Source organism: Mus caroli, chromosome 11, assembly GCF_900094665.2.
Source record: "Mus caroli chromosome 11, CAROLI_EIJ_v1.1, whole genome shotgun sequence".
Lineage (NCBI taxonomy): Eukaryota > Metazoa > Chordata > Mammalia > Rodentia > Muridae > Mus > Mus caroli.
The window spans coordinates 110,553,970-110,574,862 of NC_034580.1; the positions used below are offsets into that span (position 1 = coordinate 110,553,970).

At 49.2% G+C, this 20,893-nt stretch overlaps 2 protein-coding genes across 4 annotated transcripts in view; both read left to right on the top strand.

Annotated features, from left to right (window-relative positions):
- The window catches only part of Ttyh2 (tweety family member 2), a 45,753-nt gene extending 38,119 nt beyond the window's left edge, over window positions 1-7,634 (top strand). Inside the window, exons 14-15 of one of the 2 annotated variants that reach the window (XM_029483852.1) lie at window positions 3,444-3,523; window positions 5,772-6,839. In XM_029483852.1, the coding sequence (XP_029339712.1) occupies window positions 3,444-3,523; window positions 5,772-5,787 (96 nt within the window). In that variant the 3' untranslated portion in view covers window positions 5,788-6,839. Of the gene's footprint in view, window positions 1-3,443; window positions 3,524-5,771 lie in introns of both variants that reach the window. The other variant, XM_021177205.1, reaches the window with a different exon arrangement.
- Window positions 7,635-13,948: 6,314 nt separating this feature from the next.
- Dnai2 (dynein axonemal intermediate chain 2) overlaps window positions 13,949-20,893 on the top strand; it is a 32,014-nt gene continuing 25,069 nt past the window's right edge. For both annotated transcript variants that reach the window (XM_021176625.2, XM_021176626.1), the window contains exons 1-2: window positions 13,949-14,308; window positions 19,902-20,116. In XM_021176625.2, coding sequence (XP_021032284.1) covers window positions 19,934-20,116 — 183 coding nt within the window. In that variant the 5' untranslated portion in view covers window positions 13,949-14,308; window positions 19,902-19,933. The remainder of the gene's footprint in view (window positions 14,309-19,901; window positions 20,117-20,893) is intronic.

Consider the following 20,893-nt stretch of genomic DNA (forward strand, 5'->3'; position numbering starts at 1 on the left):
CTCACTTTGTAGACCAGGCTGGCCTCGAACTCAGAAATCCGCCTGCCTCTGCCTCCCGAGTGCTGGGATTAAAGGCGTGCGCCACCACGCCCGGCTTCCCAGCCTGCTTTCTTATACAAGCCAGGCTCACCTGCCCAGGGATGGCGCCACACATAGTGGGCTGAGCCCTCCTATGGCAATCACCAGTCAAGAAACTGAGCCGGGCATGGTGGCGCACGCCTTTAATCCCAGCACTCGGGAGGCAGAGGCAGGCTGATTTCTGAGTTTGAGGACAGCCTGGTCTACAAAGTGAGTTCCAGGACAGCCAGGGCTACACAGAGAAACCCTGTCTCAAAAGAAAAAGAAAAAGAAGAAAAAGAAACTGGCCCACAGACATGCCCACAGGCAGTATGATGGAGTCATTTCTCAACTGAGCTTCCCTCTTTCTGAGATGGCTCCTACTAAAGTTGCCAGAAAACTAAATGCACGCTTCCCTTTCCAGATGTGTGTGTGTGTGGTTTGAGACACGGTGTTATATAGCTGAAGATGACCTTGAACTCCTGACCCTCCTGCCTCCTCTTTCCAGGGAACACTTAAGGGATTCCCTTGGATTCTGGTGCTAGGGGTTGAGCCAGGACCTTATATGAGTTATTGCTAAGTTACCTAGCTGGATCCCTGGCTCCTCTCTTTACCATTTGTGTTTCCCCTCAATCCTGGGACCTAACTGTAGCAGGTTGGCTTGGTATTATAGTGGCCTATCCAGGACAACTGCCACCAGTCACAGCCTTCCTCCACCACCCCAGCAAAACTCAAAGCCCCCAGGACCACGCCCATGTGAGGTCTGTGCCTCTTGCGTTCTCTATCACTTCCAATCCTGGGTGGAGCCCAGGGTGTGCTGGGTAGGTGGGAAATTGGAGAAACTGCCATACTGTCTGTTCCCAGAGTAGCATCCACAGAGCCCAGGATTATTGCTAAGGTAGGAACAGCCTGGACTTTGGTACCCACATGCCTGGGTTCAAATCCCAGCTTATACCATGTGGCCTCTGTGACCTGGGACATGGCCTCTGCCTCTCTGGTCCCAGTTCTCCTGTATGTAGAATGGGGACGGTGAAGACACATGCCTGAGCACTGAAAGGGATGGCTCATTAGATGACCATATGCAGCATACAGGAAGTGCCATACACAGCAGTCTGGTTCTCTTCTCTCTCTCTCTCTCTCTCTCTCTCTCTCTCTCTCTCTCTCTCTCTCTCCCCACCCTCTCTCTCTTTAAAAAACTTCACGGATGTGTGGCATTCCTAAGAAGAGGCCAGAGTGGAAGTCTCTGGGGAGAGTAGGTAGACTTCTTGTCCAGCGTCTGCTCCCATGGAGGCGTTCCATCTGCCCATCCCTGTAGTTTCAGGGGAACCACCGGTACAATAGAAATGCTGGGTACCCTGGACCAGTGAGTGGAGCTGGGCCCTGGGAACCCCGCAAGTGCACAGATGGGCTGTAAGCAGCACCCTGGCCTGCCCACTGCAAAGCCTACTGCAACAAATCCTTATTTTCCATGCCACGATTCCCCTGGCGTTTTATCCCGAAAACTTTGTTTCTTTCATTACTATTATTTTAAGATTTGTGTGTGTGTGTGTGTGTATGTGTGTGTGTGTGTGTAGCATGTAGTGTGGGGTGCACACAGAGGACTAAGGGAGTCGTATTCCTTGGAACTGGGGTTACAAGCTTCCTGAGATGGATCCTAGGAGCTGAACTTGGGTCATCTGGAAGAGCAGCAAATGCTCTTAATTGCTTTGCCATCTCCCCAGCCCCCTTATTATTTTTTAAAACAGAGTTTCCCGTAGCCTGAGCTGACCTCTAACTCATAACTCACAACTCACTGTATAGCAGAGGCTGATTTTGAACTTATGACACTCCCGCCTCTGTTTCCCAAGAGCTGGGAAAGAGCATCACAGGGCTGCTGTTCATGGACTAGTGAGTCGCAGGCTGCACCTTTAAAATCCTACCCTGCCTTCCCTGCTAATCAAAGCTTCCTAGATCCCTTTGCCTCCAGCTGCCTGGCCCCAGGGACCGACTTCATTATTAATCCAAGCCAAACACAATTTGGGAAAATCTGCTACTGTGACAAAGAAATTAATCACTATGCTGTGATTGTGAGTAAAAGGGATTTTTAGATTACCTTCTGCTGGAGACAGTCAGGCCACTCTCCGTGTCCTGAGGTAAACTGCAGCTGACCCTATTTGCAAGGCTGTGGAAGACAGAAAAACCCTCATTGCTTTGGCAAAGGTGACTAACTACCAGTTACCTCCATCTTGGCCAACTCTGGGGGAAGATTCCCACCCTCTGCCCCTGCTAGGGACATCTGGAAAGATCGGTGCTGATGATGTCGTCATAGAAACAGGTGGGATGAGGGTGTGGGCATCTGCCTCCCTCCACAAAAGTGTTAGTGGGCGAATGAGAGGAAGCAAGGCCACCAAAGGGTCAGCCTGTTCCTTGGCCGGAAAAGTATCTTCCCATGGCTCGGACTTCAGGGGATCTCTCTTGTGTTTCCAGACCTGTTCCTAGACACTAACAAAAATCGCTCTGGGCGTTGTGAAAATCCCTGAGTTGAAGGTCTTGTCTGGCCTTATTTTCCATGCCATAAAACAAGCATTATTGCCCTGAAAAAGATCGGAAAGTTTTATTTGGCTTTTCTTTGTTTGTGTTGGTACTGAGAACTAGAACTAGGACCTCACACACCAAGCTATATCCTTAGCCCCAAGAGACAGAAACTCTCTTGGAAAGCAGGAACAAGCGACAAAATGAGGCCTTCTCTTTTCAGAGTTCTTTCTTGTAAAAGAAAAGTGACATTTTTTAATCCTTTTGGATAAGGATTGAAAAAGAGGGACCATGTGATCACCCTTTTAAAAAACTGACCCATTTCAGAGGCTGTTCTCACTCTATGTGGAGCTGTCTCTTGAGTGGCACCATTTTGATTTTTCAGTCTGGCCCAGTGCAGGACTCAGGTTCAATTCCCAGTCCAAAGCAGTGGACCTTTGTCATGTTCCTGTAATAATGGCAGCACAGGGGTTCTCAGACTCACAGAAACAGACTTTCCCAGGGAAGCAGCCTGGGAGATTTACAGTCTAACAAACTCACCAGGCAAGTCTGGGAAACACTGCCTTCATTGGGAAGGTTTGCTACTTGTGTGTACCCCAGAATCTGTTAAAGGGCCTGAGGGATCTGAACTGGGCCCCAGGGATTGGCATGTCTAGCCTATTCCTGGGCAAAGCTGCCTCTGCTGGCCTAGGAGTCAAACTAGAGAACCACCACTCTCAGGCTGCCTTGTTCCGAAGCCGTAGAGCTTTGATGGACAGGATGGTCCTGTATGTTGAAGCTGGCCCATGCATTGTGGGATGTTTACCTGGCTTCGTAGTATTCCATCCCCAATCCTGCTGCAGCTCTGACAATTGGATCACCATTCGATATTGTAGGTATATCTGACAGACTCTCATCGAGATGCACATGGCTACCTAAAGTGCCTCCTGCCCGCTTCATCTCATCCTACCCTGAGGTGACCTCGACTTGGGAAATGTCCCTGGGGTGAGGAGGCTCACTGGAGTCAGCGTCCGTCAGCAGCCACGAGCTTGTTAGGAAATGCAGGGTCTTGCGGCTGGTGGGGTCAATGAATGGCTAAGAGCACTGGCTGCGCTTGCAGAAGTCTCAGGTTTAATTCCCACATGTAGCATCACAACCAGGAGTTGTGATGCCCTCTTCTGACCTTGGCAGGCCAGGGATAACACACATACATACATGCAAAACATTCCGACACATAAAAGAAATCTAAAAACATTTTTTTAGAGGGAAATGTTAAGGGTCCCTGGTATTTTGGGCACAGGAGGAGATGGAAGACTTCCTGTGTTTTCACCTGGGACAGTGGTTCTCAACTTGTGGGTCTCAACTCCTTCGGGTTAGCATAGTAGGTATCATACATGTCAGGTATTTACATTGTGACTCATAACCATAGCAACATCACAGTTACGAAGTATCAACAAAAATAATGGTATGGTCAGGGTCACCACAGCATAAGGAACTACATGTATTAAAGAGTCAAAAGAGTCCAAGTTTTAGGAAGGTTGTGTGTGACTGAATCTGCTGATCTTGTGCACAGCTTCTTCGACTCTGGAATTGTCAAAGCAACACTTTAAAACTATTGGTGACACATTTAAAAACTTGTTTTTGTTTTGTTTTGTTTTGTCTATCTTACCTCAAAACAGAAAAAGAAATCTTGGTGGATGTGACCTGGTTGGGTTTTTTTAAACTCCCTAGATATATAAAGACCCTGATAGAAAGGATGGGGCTGAATTTTTTTCTAGGTATTTTTCAAGTGGGAAAAGGGAGACTAGGAGGATGTCAGTCAGCCAGCCAGGCAGTGGTGGTGCAACCCTTTAATCCCAGTATTCAGCAGCAGAGGCAGGCAGTTTTTTGTGAGTTCAAGGCCAACCTAGTCTGCAGAGCTAGTTCTGGAACAGCCCGGGCTACACAGGGAAACCCAGTCTTGGAAAAACAAACAAAACAAAAACAGACTCAGCCGAAGAAGAAGTGACGGGACTGATAAAGTGTAGAGAGTAGAGATAAGGACAGTGTAAGCATCCACTCAGTAAAGCACCTGAGAAGAGGAGAGGTGTGAACCCCTGGGGCTCGCTGGCCAGCCAGCCTCATCTACTGGGTAAGCTTCAGGCCAGTGAAACACCTTGTCTCAAAAAGCATAGAGTAGGGGGCTGGAGAGATGGCTCAATGGTTAAGAGCACTGAGTGCTCTTCCAAACGACCAGAGTTCAAATCCCAGCAACCACATGGTGGCTCACAACCATCAGTAATGGGATCTGATGCCCTTTTCTGGTGTCTGAAGACAGCTACAGTGTACTCTTACATACATTTTTTTTTAAACTAATTAAACACACACACACACACACACACACACGGTAGATAGCAGCCACACACATAGGACACATACACGGGATTCAAAGCTGGCTTCTAGGATCTGTGTGACTTGTGTGACCTAGCTGGCTGTTAACTACCCGCTCCAAACTTCCCTGGTACACCTGATATGGTCCAGCGCTAGGCCTCCTGAGAGCCTGGGTGTGGAGGAAGGAGGATCCCTGCTCTGGGTTTGCATGCTGTGCTAGAGGCTAAAGCTGGTGCCCCAGGGATGTGAGACTGGAGGCGTCAGTGGACACGAAACTTCCCAAACCTCACTGGTATTCCCCTGAGCTGTGTGATGGCTTGTGATAAAGTCACTGTCTGGCTGCTTTGCCTGGCCAGCTTATCACCCTCTGAGAAGTTCCCAGCACGTTTGCTGGTCCCAGGAATCCCAAGAGTGCCACACTCTGAGGATGCTCCAGCCTGTCATGTGCAACGATGTGCTGTTCTTCATGCACACATCCTCCTCTATGTTCAGGATCTCGGTTGGGTTCATTGCCCCTGGGTGTGGTGGCAGGAACATACAACCCCAGTTCTCTGAAGGCTGAGACCCAAAGGTCCTTTTGAGTCGGAGTCCAGCCTGGCTACATAGGGAACCTTGGACTACAAAGTAAGACCCTGTCTAAATAGATAACAGAAACAAAAGAAGAAAACACACACACACACACAAGAACATAATGCAATACAGGCATTTTTTTTAGTACCTTTGATCCAAAGTTAGTTGAATTTATGGGTGTGGAACCAGCTTACCCAGAGGGAAAAGTGGGCTGTGTAATGTCAGGGTGACCAGGTAGCAAACTGTGCCCTCTTGAGACTGTCCCTCCTCCTCTCTCCTCACAGTACTCTCCCAGCATGAGACCTACCTACATGTCCGTGGCGGATGAACACCTGAGACACTACGAGTTCCCGTCCTAGGGGCTTTCAAGGTACCTGCCTCTTCTGCCAGCTCGGTTCTCAGCAGATGCAGAACCCAGCTGTGTTTCTGGAATAGAAACCGAAGGTTCCTGGACATGAACAGGCTCCTGTGGCTGCAGAGACACAGCTGTGACTCCTGACCAAAGCCACAGGTGGATGTGAGGCCCGTGACTGGACCAGCCTCTCCGGCCTTAACTCCCCCAGGACTCAGCTGTTGTCCCTGAGGCAGCTGCCCGGTTCAGCCCACCTTAAGTCCCACCCTCAGCAGATGAAAAAATGGTAGTTGAGGAGGGGGACCACCAGCCTGAGATCCCTTTTCTCTAAAGGCCCTGCCACTGGGCTCCTGCCTCTTGTTAGTGTGGCCCTAACTAAGTCCAGGCCACACCCTCCAGTTACTTGGTCCTCCGTTTCTAGGCAGTGGCAATTGGAGGTGTGTTAGGAGAACACCTGGTCCAGGATCCACATTCTGGGACCACAGGGACTCTGCCTAGATGCCAGAAGGACAGCATCAAGAGATCTCCCCAGAGGGGATGGGTGGCTTCAAGCTGGGCACTGCAGCCTGGCAGCCATGGGCACACGTATGGAAGAAAGCCTGCAATTCTCTAACCTCCACCAGCCACCCCCATTCTGGAACCAGGTGTCAGCTGCATGTGGGGACAGTCTCAGGTATGAACAGACACTTGGAAAGCACCTGAACTCGTTCCCAGTGTTTTAAAACAGGTTGATGATCCAAAGACTCACGCCTCCCTCAGGCACGGCCAGTGCTTGCAATAGACGCAGGCTCGGTTGGGTTTTATACCTGATGTTCTACTGTGGCTCTCACACAGATCTTACAGATCTGGAGGAGAGGCCAAGGAGTGAGCTGTGGGGTTTTTGGGGTTTTGTTTTGCTGCGGTCTCCTTATATACCCTGACTGGCCCTGGCCTAGAACTCACAGAGATCTGCCTGCCTCTGCCTGCAGAGTACTGGGCTCAAAGGCATGTGCTACCACACCAGGCCAGGAGCAGATTTGCTTTGCTTTTTTTTTTTTTTTTTTTTGAGACAGGGTTTCTCTGTGTAGCCCTGGCTTGTCCTTGAACTCATTCTATAGACCAGACTAACCTCAAATTCAGAGATCACCTGCCTCTGCCTTGAGATTGCCGGGATTAAAGGGTTCGCCATGATGCCACATCCTGGTCTTCTGGCTTTTTTTTTTTTTTTTTTTTAAATAAGATATCAGTGAGACATTCTACCCCACACGGCTAGAGAAGGACATCTGGAGCCTTGTAAAGGGAAAGACATGATAGCTAAGAAGGCCGAGGGACTTTATTCTGAGGAACAGCCACTTCTGGCCAGGAGAAAATAATAACCCCTGTCCTGCCTGCCAAGGGACAGGTTAGGGGTCTTTGGTGCTTCCAACCTCTGACCAACCCAGAGTACACTACACACCGAATCCCCGTGGCCTTGTGCAGCCAAGCGAGACCCTACTGATGGTGCGGGACAGGGATGTGTCCATTTCAGAAGAGCCACATTGTCATTGTACTGGCAGCTCCCGGCCAAGCCACCGGCGTCACTGTGTCTCATATTAACCTGTGCATACTGTGAGCGACCTTTGTATGCCTGGGTCCTGTGCAGACTCGGAGCTTTGACCTCAGGCCTTGCTCCTGATGTCTCCTCTGCAGCAGCTGAAGGACTTTTTTAATGCATGTACATTAAACTAAAACTCCTCCGGGTTCTACAAGAGTCGGGTGGGCAAACCTCTTCTTGATCCATGTTCGCCCTCCCCCTGAAATAAACCACTTCCCTTAAGGTGTGCAGCTGAGTCACTTTAACTTGGTAACCTCTGAGGACTAGCCACAGTGCATGTCCCCTCCGAGGAGGTCTTGTGGGGGGCGAGGGGGGCGGGAGGGGGATTCCAAGAGGCTCCTCCAAAAGCTGTGTTGGATTTCAGTGAGAAATGAGCTAGGGGTTATGAGGCAGATGGCAAGGTAGCTCAGCAGGTGAGTGCTTGCTGCTCTTCTAGAGGACCTAAGCTCTGTTCAGAGCTCTTCATAGTCACCTGCAGCTCCATCGCGGGGGGGGGGGGGGGGGGGGGTTGTAATTGCCCTTCTGATCTTCGAGGACAACCACATGTGCATGATATACACACAGAGAGACAGAGAGAGAAACTAAAAAGCAGTTGTCGAGATGGCTCAGTAGTCTAGAGCACTTAGTGCTTTTGCTGAGGATCTGGGTTCGATTCCCAGCCCTTGCATGGTGGCTCACAAGCATCTGGCATTTCAGTTCCACGATTCTGATGCTCTCTTCTGGCCACCATGTATGATGCACACACACACAAAGGAAAACACACACTCACAGATCTCATTATGTGGCCTTGGCTGACCTCCCAAGTTGTAGACCAGGTTAGCCTAGGGCTCATTGAGATCTGCCTGCCTCTATATTCCAAGCGCTGGGACTAAAAGCCACCATGCTGAGCATAATTTTTTTTTTCATTCTTTTGGTTCTTTTGAGACAGGGTTTCTCTGTATAACCCTGGCTGTCCTGGAACTCACTCTGTAGACTAGGCTGGCCTTGAACTCAAATCTGCCTGCCTCTGCCTCCCAAGTGCTGGGATTAAAGGCGTGTGCCACCACACCCGGCAGAACATATTTTAAAATTGTTTTTGTTTGTTTGAGACAGACATCCCCAACTGTCTTAGAACTTTCTCTATATACTCTGCCTTCTTTTAAAGATTTATTTATTATATGTAAGTACACCATAGCTGTCTTCAGACACACCAGAAGAGGGCATCAGATCTCATTACAGATGGTTGTGAGCCACCATGTGGTTGCTGGGAATTGAACTCAGGACCTTCGGAAGAGCAGCCAGTGCTCTTAATCACTTAAGCCATCTCTCCTGCCTAACCTTTGCCTTCTTAATGCTGAGACTAAAGGTGTGTGCTATCACACCTGGCTATAAATCTTTTTTTAAAAGAGGGAGCTATTAGGCTGGAGAGATACTCATTTACATAAAATAAATCTCTCTCTCTTTTTTTTAAAGAGGAAGCTCTGAATGAAAGTCTCAGGTTACAGGTACCTGCAGCCTTTACCTACTTTGTTTTTTGTTTATTGGTGGTGATGGCATGCGTGTGCGTGTGTGTTATATGCACATAGGCTAGAGGACAAAGGACATTGGCTCTTCAACTCTACCAACCCCTCCACCTTATTCCCCTGAGATGAGGCTGCAACCAGCAACCCCCAGAAATAATCCTGTCTCCCCCACTGAAGAACTGAGGCTACAGGCGTGTGCCTGTCACACTCAGCTTTTTATGTCCGTGCTGGGCATTTGAACTCAGCTCCCATGCTTCTGCGGTCAAAGCTCTGATCTGTGGAGCCACCGCTCACCTCTGCTGGGAGCTCCTCTCACAGAACCCGAGCTGGACCCCATTTCTACTCTGGACTTTCCCCAAAGTTCCCTCTGAAGGTCATTCATTGCTCATCAGGCTGCTAAGAAGTAAGTAGCCTTGATTAAGTGTTCACAGGAGCCAGCAATTCTGCCTGATATGGGTATTAATTTTGTATTAACCCTCAGAAGAAATCGATAAGGCCATTTGGTTTGTAGATTAACAGGTGCATCAAGGGTCAGGGCTTGGCTGGTATGAAGACAGCACGGGGTATTTCACATAGAGCCCCAGGCCCTGAACTGGGTGCCTCTGGGTGGGCATGGGTAGCACAATGGTCAGGTGGGAGGGGCCCAGGTACACTCCTCCAACAGCCAGTCATGGGTTCATGCTGTATTCCCGAGTACCCTGCTGCTTGGGGCAGGGATGCCTGAACACAGTGTCTCTGGGGCAGCCCCTCACTCCCCACCCCATTGCCTAGTCTCCAGCTCTGGTGCCTCTGCACAAGCCAAGTGACTGTTTACACCCCTGTGCAGCTGAGCTCCCAGAAAGTCGTGGAGCTCCTGGGTAAGCTGCTGTTTCCCTTGGGAGTGCTGGAGGGGAGAAGCTTGGGCAGATGACCTCACTGGCTCACAAGTGGGCACGTGCTCTTGTGGCTTTTCCTGGGCTCTGCCTGCCCTAAGGGAACCCGCAGCCTTGGGGAGATGAGTAAGAACACTGTGGGAACTCCCATAATTAGGCTGACTTTCAGAGAAAACTGCCACTCAGCAACGAGGTGACTTGGGCTGTGGGGCTTTTACCACCGTTAATGCAAGCTAGATGAAACCTAAGTTGCAAAAGGTCTAGAAGAAGCAGGAAGGTGAAGACTGGAGAGATGGCTCTGTGGTTAAGAGCACTGGCTGCTCTTCCAGAAGACCCTGGGGTTGGTTCCCAGCACCCACAAGGGCAATCACAAGGGTCTGTAGCTCTAGTTCCAAGAGATCTGAGATATGATGTTCTCTCCTGGCCTCCCTGGGCACTGCATGCCCAGAGTGTAAAGACAGCAATGCAAACAGTACATCCAGACACGAAAGATAAACCTTAGACAGGTGACTGTGAGCAGCCTGATGCACCTCTGCTTCACTCGGTTCCTGCAGCCCCCATTTGCTTCGGACTGAACCAGGTCCTTGTTCATGCAAGGTGGCTACTGTACCACCGAGCTACACTCCCACTCAGCACTATCTCTTAGTCACTCCATACAATGAGTGACTCAAGAGGTCTGCCATGGTCACTGACCAATGCACTCAGGTAAGAACTGTCCTTACCAGCCCCCACAAGAGCTTTGATTTGTGCCTCCTGACACACAAAGTCTAAATATTTGACGGCCCTCTACTTTCTCTGAGTTCTAGCATAGCAGAGGTATCTGGGTAGTCTTGGTCGTGGTCTTGGAATGGGAGTTTACAAAGTATCATGTAACAGCTCCTATTGTTTGGATAGGGGGGGTTAGTGTTGTGGGCAAGATTCCCATGCTCTTGTACTTCCTGTTTAGTCTGTTTTGTGTGCATGTGTGTGTGTGTGTACGCACACACTCGTGTGAAAGAGAGAAGGGGAGAGGGGGTGGGGAGAGAGAGAGAGAGGGAGAGAGAATGAGAGAGAGGGGGAGGAGATGGGGGAGAGAAAGACTTGCGCTTGGTGGTTTTGGTTTTGGTTTTGCTTTGAGACAAGGTTTCACTATTGAAACTAACCTGGAACTCTTCATTTAGACCAGGCTAGCCTGGAAATCAGAGGTCTGTCTACCTCTACCTTAGGAGTGCTGGGATCAAAAAGTACCCAGCCTGGTCTAGTTCTGTTTGTTTTGAGATGGTCTCCTGCAGCCCACGCTGGCTTCTTGTAAGCCAGGGCTGACCCTGAACACCTGATTGTCTTCTTTCCATCTCAGAGACTTAGGGATCCGTTTTCACTCGATTTCAAAATTAGAAAAACAAAAACCAAACCACCACCAACAAAGACATGAAAGCAGAAGGAAATGGGGAATAGATATGATCAGAGTATATTTTATGAATATATGCAAACACCATAAGAAAAGCCCTTACCCTGTACTATTGATTAGCACTAATAAAAAAAAATCACTAGTTTGAAAAATCACAAGTTCAAAGCTAGCCTGATTACATGAGAAGAAGGGACTGGGGGGTGGAAAGGAAGCCAATGGTGCAATGGACTAGGGACCTGCCTGGAGTTTGTCCAGGGCGGAGGCTGATCTAAGCAAAGAGTTTCTGTTGTCAGTTACGCAGTGATTGGGTGGAAATCTGAGAAGCTGGGGGGTGGGGGGGAACCAAACTAGGACCTTATGAATGCTCCTAATTATATGACTTCATGCTACCTCTCAGGGCGGCTGAGCTGAATCTGCCAAGAGCGTAAGAGCTAAAAGCCAGCGAGTGAGTAGATGAGCCAGTGGAGGTCGGAGTGAAGGGAGGGGAGGGTGGGGCAGGAAGCCAGGGATAAAAATCATTGTGACTGCAGTTTCCTTTCCAGCTCCCCACTTCTCCCTTTCTATCTGCACACGCAGTGCACGCTCACACATATACCTCACTTTCTCTACCCATGTGTCATCAGAAAGTCCCCCAGCGTGCAACCCCAGCCAGCCACATCGCTCCATCCTGGAACTAACTGATCTGCTGAGTGCCCCACCCCCACTCTGGGAGTCATCCCCCACTCCTTCCCCTGCATCTCAAAACCATTTCCTAGGGCCCGGTTCCAGCCCCAAATCCCACATCTCAGTGACTCATTCTTTGCCTGACTCTATCCAAATTTCCAGTGCCCACGCCTGGCCTGGGATTCACCTCATTCTCCGGAGCCTGTAGCGACAAGCACCGTGCTGGTGGGGGCTCACAATGGGCTGGATTATTCATCTGTGTCTGATTGCATGTTCTCCCCCATTATCCTGAAGATCTGCCAATGTTCAACGTGAAGATGGAGAAAGTTAAGTCTCAGAAATGGAAAGTAAGGCTGGGATGTAGTTCAGTGGTAGAGCTCCAGCCTATCCGATGCAAGGCCCTGTTCAATCCCAATACTGAAAGATTATCTTAAGACACCACCATTCGATTGCTGTGAAGAGACGCCACAGCCAAGGCAACTCTTATACAAGAAAGCTTTTAATTGGGGGTTTGCTTATAGTTTCAGAGGGTTAGTCCATTATCATCACGGAGGGAAACATGGGCAGACACGATGCTGGAAAAGTAGCTGAGGGCTACATCCTGATCCACAGGCAGCAGAAAGAGAGAGAGAGACACTGGGCCTGGTGTGAGCTTTTAAAGCCTCCAAGCCCACTCCCAGTGACATACCTCCTCCAACAAGGTTCTAATCTTTCCCAGAAAGCTTATCCATCTGGGAACTAAGCATACAAATATATGAGCTATGAGGGTGATCTCATTCAAACCTCACAGGGGATGGCAGAGAGAGTGCCTTGCTAAAATCCCATGATAAATAAAGAACCAACCTCGGGTCCCAAATGCTCTTAAGAGACACCTCTGGGAAAGTATATACGGTTCTGTAGTTTTCTTTCTCTTTAAAAAATCATATTGTGGGCTGGAGATGTGGCTCAGAGGTTGAATGCACTGACTGTGCTTCCAGAGGTCCTGAGGTCAATTCCCAGCAACCACACGGTGGCTCACAACCATCTGTAATGGGATCTTGGCACCCTCTTCTGGCATGCAGACAGAACACGGTACATAATAAATAAATAAATAAATAAATAAATAAATAAATAAATAAATAAATAAATAAATAAATAAGTCTTTTTTAAAAATCATATTGTGTATGTGTGTGTTTGTGTGTGTCTTACATAGCACAAGTATGGAGGTCAGAGGAAAACTTAGAGAATTCAGTTCTCTCCTTCACCATGTGTGTCTGGGGCTCAACCCTAGGTCATAGAAGTGGTGGCAAGCCCCTTTCTCCACTGAGCCATCTCACCAGTCCTAGATATAGGACTCTACTTCCCTTCTTTAATTCTTTTTAAATTATTGATGATGATGATGATGATTGTGGGTGTGCTATATGACACAGATCAGAGGACAACTTTGTGGAATCCATTCTTTTTCCCCCCATTTTAATGTTCCCCCCACCCCCCATTTTTATGTGGGTTCTAGGATGTGAACTCAGCTTGTCAGGCTTACGCAACAAGTGCCTTGTACTCAGCCTGTCCATCAATCCCTCCCACATTTTCTCACTTCCTTGCCTCAAGCTCATGAGAAACACATCTCTCTTTGTGTCATTCATGTGTCCATCAGCTCATTCATTCATGCAATGAAGCCATATTTACAACGTGCCGGCTGCATAGCTAAGCCATGCATGCATTGAGCCTGACCCTCAAGGAATTTCCATTCCGGAGATGAAATCAGAAGGGTGGTGGTGCAGGGGATAAGTTAGCAGAAGAGACCCGGACATTGTAGCAGTGACAAATCAGAGGTGATCCGAACTGACCCAGGTGCGGGGCTTCCCACGCTCTGGTCACTTTGATTGCGTTTTTCGGGGGGATACGGGGGTGGGGGAGGGACTTTGCTGGATATAGACTGTAGACTTGGGTAAGCATTTTGGCAAAGCTTTGGTTAACTTTCCTCCACCTCTTCCGCAGACCTCCTCCAGAGAAGGGAGGAGAGAAGGGGGTGCTTCCGACTAGAGGGACCAGTGTCACGTGCTCCAGATCACCTTCGAACGGCCGGCGTCTCGGCCCGGCCAGGGTTGCTAGGCAACCGGTAAACTCCGCAGCTCCCAGCCGTTTGAGCTGCGCTGGAGCTGGGACGGGTCTTGGGCGCTTCTCCTGGGCTGTGTGGCAGGAGGTGAGCCAGGATAAGGGGCGGGCGTCCTAGAGGACGTCCAAGCCCGAAAGAAAACCTGGCAAAAAGAGGGGAAAGCCCTCGAAGGTAATTAACACCAACAGTGCAAGAAATCTCGGAGAACTGTCAGGTGCTGGAATCAGCTCTTCCCGCTGCATTAATCCTCGCTGCCCTGAATATTCTTCAAGCTCCAGGACCTCCTCAGCCTCCAAGCACCTTGCCCTCTGCACTTCTCCACCAGGCCCTGACCCGGTTGTGACCCGGAGTGGGCGGGACCTCTTTCTGGCTTTCAGGTGAATGGAACAAAATTTCAAGCCCAGGAAGGATGGGCTGTTAAGAAGAGAGCTTTCAGTTAGGGAGCGGGAAAGGGATAGGCCGGTAAACCCTGCACTCCGGTAAACTGATGCAGGAGGATTACCAAGAGTCAGAGACCAACCTAGACTACTCAGTGCGCTCTAGGCCAGTGGACTCAGAGTGAGAGCCTGTCTCAAAGACTAAGAGAGGGGGGCTGGAGGACTGTCTCCGCTGCTAAGAGTGAGTGCGCTCTTGCAAAGAACCGGGAGTTTGATTTCCAGCACCCACATCAGGGGACTCAAAACCCATGAAACTCCAACTCCAGGGGATCTGGCACTTCTGGCTTCCACCCCACCTGCACTTGTGTGCACTTACACACACACACACACACACACACACACACACACACACACACACGATTAAAAATAAAGTGAAATTAAGAAAAACAAAATGGAGGGCGTAAAATGGGAGATCACAAGAGTCTTGTGGACTGGGCACAGGTACTGTATGTAAATGCATCTTTTCCTTTGCCCCTCCATCTGAGAGTTGGCCTTTCATCTACATTAGGGTCAGGAGACCATTTTCCTAAGCTTGTCCAGAAGGTTCACAAAGACATTGGAGAGACACAGGAGCCCTTCCTTTCCTCTGCATTCTTCCCTCAAGCACGGCTCTACAATTCCAGGCACACAAGGGACAAAGGGTGACCCTCCTCCTGGCCCTCTTCCCACACTGACACCTCTGTTGCCTGCTATTTCCTGGCCTTTCCTCCCAGCTGTGTACCGTGCTTTCTGCTCAACCACAAGGGGTTCTCTCTAGGAACGGCTTTGCTCATTATCCTCGCCTGAGGCAAGTCTTGTTGTTTCTATTGAGCTAGGGTGCAGGAAATGATCACATATTTTGGTGTTTGGACCAGGGTATAGCGGTTCTTTGTGACCCTGGATTTGAGACTTAGTGGGGCTGGGTGTAGCTCAATGGTAGAGTACTGGCTGATATGTGTAAGAGTCTAAGAGTCCATATTTAGCTCTCTCTCTCTCTCTCTCTCTCTCTTTCTGCGTGTGTGTGTGTGTGTGTGTGTGTGTGTGTAAGAGAGGGGAGGGAGAGGGAGAGAAAGGGAGAGAGAGAGAGAGAGAGAGAGAGAGAGAGAGAGAGAGAGAGAATGATTCTGCATGCTTCTGGGAGTCTAGGTTCCCACGGGGGCAATGTTCCCCTGAAACTCCCAAGCAACAATACTCCTGATGTCTCCTTGAAGACACCCTGCTCAGACCCTCTTTGGGGAAGCCTCACCCTGGAGCACTTGTCTTCTAAAGGAAGAGAAAGATCACTATGACACTCTTGGCTGACCTAGCCATTTATCTTTGCACCCTGTTAGCTTGTGAGAAAAGAGCCTGCTCTGGGGCTTTGACTGTGCTGTCTTCTTGTCACCAGGCTAGCCTTTAAATGTCCCCTCTGTCTGCCTCCAGACACAAGACAATGCCTCCGTTCTCCACGAGGGCTTGGCCTTGGGAAACACCAAGTAAGAAAGCAGAGCTGTTAGAATCGGAGCGGGACTGAGGAGGCTGGTGTTTTTCTTTCCGGAATTTTCTCATTCTCTTAAGTGTCCCTGTGTCCTTGGGAGCCAGCTGTACCACAGCAATTGGAGATGGAGAGAGACGGCCCCTAATTGCCTGCATCCAACTGCCAGGTCTGTGGTGGAAGACAGAGAGAACTTAATTGACTTTGCATTCTTTCTTCCAAGGCCTCAATTCTGTCCATACAGAATGAAGACACGGGGCGGGGGGCACCCTTATGCAGACTGCTTCTTTGCCAACCCCTCTGCTCTCTGAGCCATCTCTCCCAACCATAAAGGAGACTTTCCAAACCACATATGATTTGGGTTGGCTTGGGGGATGGCTGGAAGCATGCTTTTATTGTTTTCATTGTTTTGTTTTTTGAGACAGGGTGTTCTGTAGCTCAATCTAGCCTTGAACTATGTAGCCGGAGCTAGCCTTAATTTATCTCAGTCTTTTTGCCTCTACCTCCCAAGGACTGGGATTACAGGCATAGGTAGCCATGCCTAGCAGGTCATGCTGCCCTGAAGGAGCAATGTATTGATGCTGAGAGCCTGGGGAGTTAACCTCACCTCCCCCCTTCTCAATCACTGCTGTTCCAGCTATCCCCCTTTACACACACACACACACACACACACACACACACAGACCTGCCACCGGCTTCTTAATGGACACGCCCAGCTCTCAGCCCTTCAGCTGGGCGGAGCCATGGCTCAGACTCCTTAAGGCCATGAAGCCTTGGGATGCCCAGTGATCCCAGCACCACTTGCTCAAGAGACCAGTCCCTCCCTCCCTACTGCATCCTTTGGTGGTTTGTCAAAGATCAGATGACCATAAGTATGCAAGTTTATGCCCATTGATCACATGACTCTTTGCATCAGGAACCACTGCCTTCATTACTCGTGGTTTGATTGACTGATTGATTATTGATTGATTGATTGTTTAAAGACATTTTTTTGAGTTCAGGTTTCACCGTGCAGCTCTGACTAGTCTGACACTCATTCTGTGGATGAGGCCGGCCTAGAATTTGCAGTGATCTTCCTGCCTCTGCTTCTTCGATGCTGAGATTATAGACACCACTGTGTCTAGCTCGTACTTGGGTTCAACTGTCTGTCTTCCCTCTCTTCCTTTTCTGTATGTGTGTCTGTCTGTCTTTGGAATGGGATCTTTTCATTTAAAAAAAAAAGGTTCTTAATAGTCTTAAATGTTTATCTTATGTGTATGAATGTTTTGCCTGCATGTATGTCTGGTACCCTCAGAGGCCAGAAGATGGCATCAGATCAGCTGGAACTGGAGTTACAGACAGTTGAGAGCTGCCACGTGGGTGCTGGGAACCAAACTCCTCTCTGAAAGAGCAGTCAGTGCGTGCTGTTCACCTCCCAGCCATCTCTTCAGCACCAGACAGGATCTGTGTAGCTCAGGCTGAATTCCATAGACCATAGTATAGTGCCCTAGATGGCCAGACCCTGTATTCAGTCTCCTAATGTGTGGGGTCAGAAGGATCAAGGCCCCTTTGTGGGAGGTGAAAGGCAGTAGGTCTTCTTAGGTTCTTAGGACTTTGATAAGGAGCCCCTTTCTCACAGTGCGTTTGCACGCTAACCCCTTTACAGAATTTTTGTAGCTGCAGGTCAGCTCTGGAAAGTAAATGACCAGGCCAGGGGCACACTGATGGTGAAGGCAGGCCAGATCCCAGGGTCTTACCACACTTTCTTACAATTATTATTTTTTTAACTTGAGAGAGAGAGAGAGAGAGAGAGAGAGAGAGAGAGAGAGAGAGAGAGAGAGAGATGTGCATATGTGGAGGTTAGAGGACAACTTGTTGGAGACATTTCTCTCCCTTCCAAGCAAATGCGCTCCGGGGATTGAACTCAGGTCATGAGGACTGTGCTATAAGCATCTTTACCTGCTGAGCCATCTCGCTGGCCACAATTCTTGATGCTCGTGGCTAAGTGGCACAGACTAGTGAATTTCCAGTTCTGTTCTGTATATTGAAGAAGCCACTTGGCTTTGCCCCCTTCTCAAAGTGGCTCACGAGTAGGTCGAGCGATCCCGGAGGCAGGGATTCACTGTGTGGCCGCCAGAGGTGGGTTAAAGCCTGGTAACCTGGCACTCTGGCATGGATGGGTGAGCCTTCTGAACAGTCACGTGAGCAGTTTGGTGGCTTTTAAGAGATCCAGGTCTCTCTCATCTGGGTCCCACGTGGTTTAAATTTTGAGCGTGCTGGTGGATTTAGCTCAACCGTCATCAAGATTGCCTCCTGCCTCCACTAAGTGTATTGATTCTGTAGAAAGTGTGCAATTTTGTGGGTAAGAGTTTTGAAGCCAGGCAGCCCAGCTGGCCTGCTTGTCAGCTGTGTGACGCCTGGCAAGCCACCTAAAGAGAGGAATGTTCCTCAAGTAAAATGGTGATCTCATTGCCCGCCTGAGAGGGTACGAGCAAGAACCAAACCGTATAATTTGCACTTAGCATGCACTCGGCACTTAGGTGAATTCAGTGATTCTTGTCTGAGGAGATTTTTGTTCTTTCTGTTTCTTTAAAGACTTATTTTCTTTTTCTGGCCATGGCGGCTCATGCAGAGGCAGGTGGATCTCCAAGTTTGAAGGCAGCCTGGTGTACATGGTTAGTTCCAGGCCGGCTAGTGAGACCCTGTCTCAGAATTAGATTTATCTAGCTGCATGTGTGTGTGTGTGTGTGTGTGTGTGTGAGAGAGAGAGAGAGAGAGAGAGAGAGAGAGAGAGAGAGAGAGAGAGAGAGCGAGCATATACTACGCATTCTCACAGAGGCCAGAAGGTGGCGCCAGATTCCCTGGAGCTAGAGTTACAAACATCTGGAGATGCCCAACTCAGGTCCTCTGCAAGAGCAGCAAGCGCTCTTAGCCACTGAGCCATCTCTCCAGGCCATTTTAGATAACGTCTCATTATATATCACAAGCCGCTTGCAAAGCATAGAATGGCCTTGAACTCATGGCAGTCCTCCTGCTTCAGTCTTCCAAGGGCTGGGAGTACAAGTGAGCCTGGTGAGGGGTTTTTGGTTTTATTGTTTGTTTTTCTTTTTTGTTTTGTTTGTTTTTCTTTTTTTTTTAATATTTTTTTATTACGTATTTTCCTCAATTATATTTCCAATGCTATCCCAAAAGTCCCCCCCCTCCCCCCCCCCCCACTCCCCTACCCACCCCTTCCCTCTTTTTGGCCCTGGCGTTCCCCTGTACTGGGGCATATAAAGTTTGCGTGTCCAATGGCCCTCTCTTTCCAGTGATGGCCAACTAGGCCATCTTTTGATACATATGCAACTAGAGTCAATTGTTTGTTTTTCGAGACAGGGTTTCTCTGTATATATAGCCTTGGCTGTCCTGGAACTCACTCTGTAGACCTGGCTGGCCTCGAACTCAGAAACCCACCTGCCTCTGCCTCCCAAGTGCTGGGATTAAAGGCGTGCTCGAGCCACCACTGTCCAGCCATTCGTTTTGCTTTTGTGTTTTATGTTCTGTGTTTTGTGTTTTGAGACAGGGTATTATGTGGCTCAGCATGGCTTAGAACTTTCTGTGTAGCCTAGGATGATTTTAAACTCTGGATTCTCCTGTCTCCACCTTCAGAGTGCTGGGATCACAGATGTGTACCCAGCTAAATGGGACTATTTTTTTAAAGATTTTATTTGTGTGTGTGTGTGTGTGTGTGTGTGTGTGTGTGTTACCTGCATCTGTATATATGTCTATGCACCATACAAGTACAGTTCGGTGGAGGCCAGAAGAGGGTGAAGTCAGATGTCCTGAAACTGGAGTCATAGGTGCTTGTGAGCTGCCCAGTGGGGGGCTGGGAACCCCAAGGTCCTCTGGAAAAGCAGCCAGCGCTCTTAACTGCTGAGCCATTTCTCCAGCCCTCCCCACCACAGATAATTTACAGAAAGTAAAAACAAAACAAAACAAAACATAGGTGTAGCTTCTGGAGAGATCCCCTAACCTGGCCCTGCCTCTGGTGGGACCCGAGGAGATGAGCAATATCTGGGTGGGACCCTCACTAGTCTGTCGCTCTGCTCCATCCTGCCACAGCCGCGGTTGCCACCACAGCCACGGTCACCGCCATGGAGATCGTCTACGTGTACCTGAAGAAGCGCAGCGAGTTCGGGAAGCAATGCAACTTCTCAGATCGCCAGGCTGAGCTGAACATCGACATCTCACCCAACCCCGAGCTGGCCGCACTGTATGTGGAGCGGAACCCAGTAGACACAGGCATCCAGTGCTCCGCCAGTATGTCGGAACACGAGGTGGGTTCCTGCCCTGAAGGCTAAGCAGGGTGGCTTACCAGGAAACTAGGTAGAGTGGGCGAGAGCAGGTGCTGGAGGCGTGTGGGCCGAATCAACCCAAGACTCGCCCAGTGCCAGGATCAGGAGTAGACAACACCAGCTCTTCTTGGACCGAAGCAGATGTGTCCAACCTCTGTGTGTCCCACAGAATGCACAAGGCAACGTCCGAGCTCTGAGTTGCTATTGATGTGCATTCTCTGTGATGTTGATGGATGATTACTCAGTGTTAATATGCTATCATGTTGGTGGATTCTGGGCCTCATCAACTTCAGATATGGCTGAGGAGATCTGTGAATGTGGTCCCACACAATCCGGTGAATCTTCTTAATGCATTAGGAGAATTTTTTGTATGCGTGATTTTTTCTTTTTCTCTTCTTTTTAAATGTGTGGCCAAGTGGTCATGTATTCCAGCTTGGCCTTGAACTTGCCAAGAGAAGAGTGACCTTGAGGTTCTGCTCCTCCCACCTCCATCTCCCAAGTCTGTTTGTTTGTTTGTTTTTTTATTACATCTACTGTTTTCAGCTCTGTGTGTGTGTGTATGTGTGTTGACCATATGCCTACTGAATATGAACTTTGTAGATGATTGTGTTGGGTCATATTGCACTATCAAAAAGATTGGCCATACCTAGAACCAAAACGCTCCTCCCAAGGGCTCTGGGGCCTTTGAGATGTTACTGGAGTCAGTCTGGGCATTTGGGCCTTCTGAGAGAACTATCCAAACGGGCTTAAGAAAAAGCA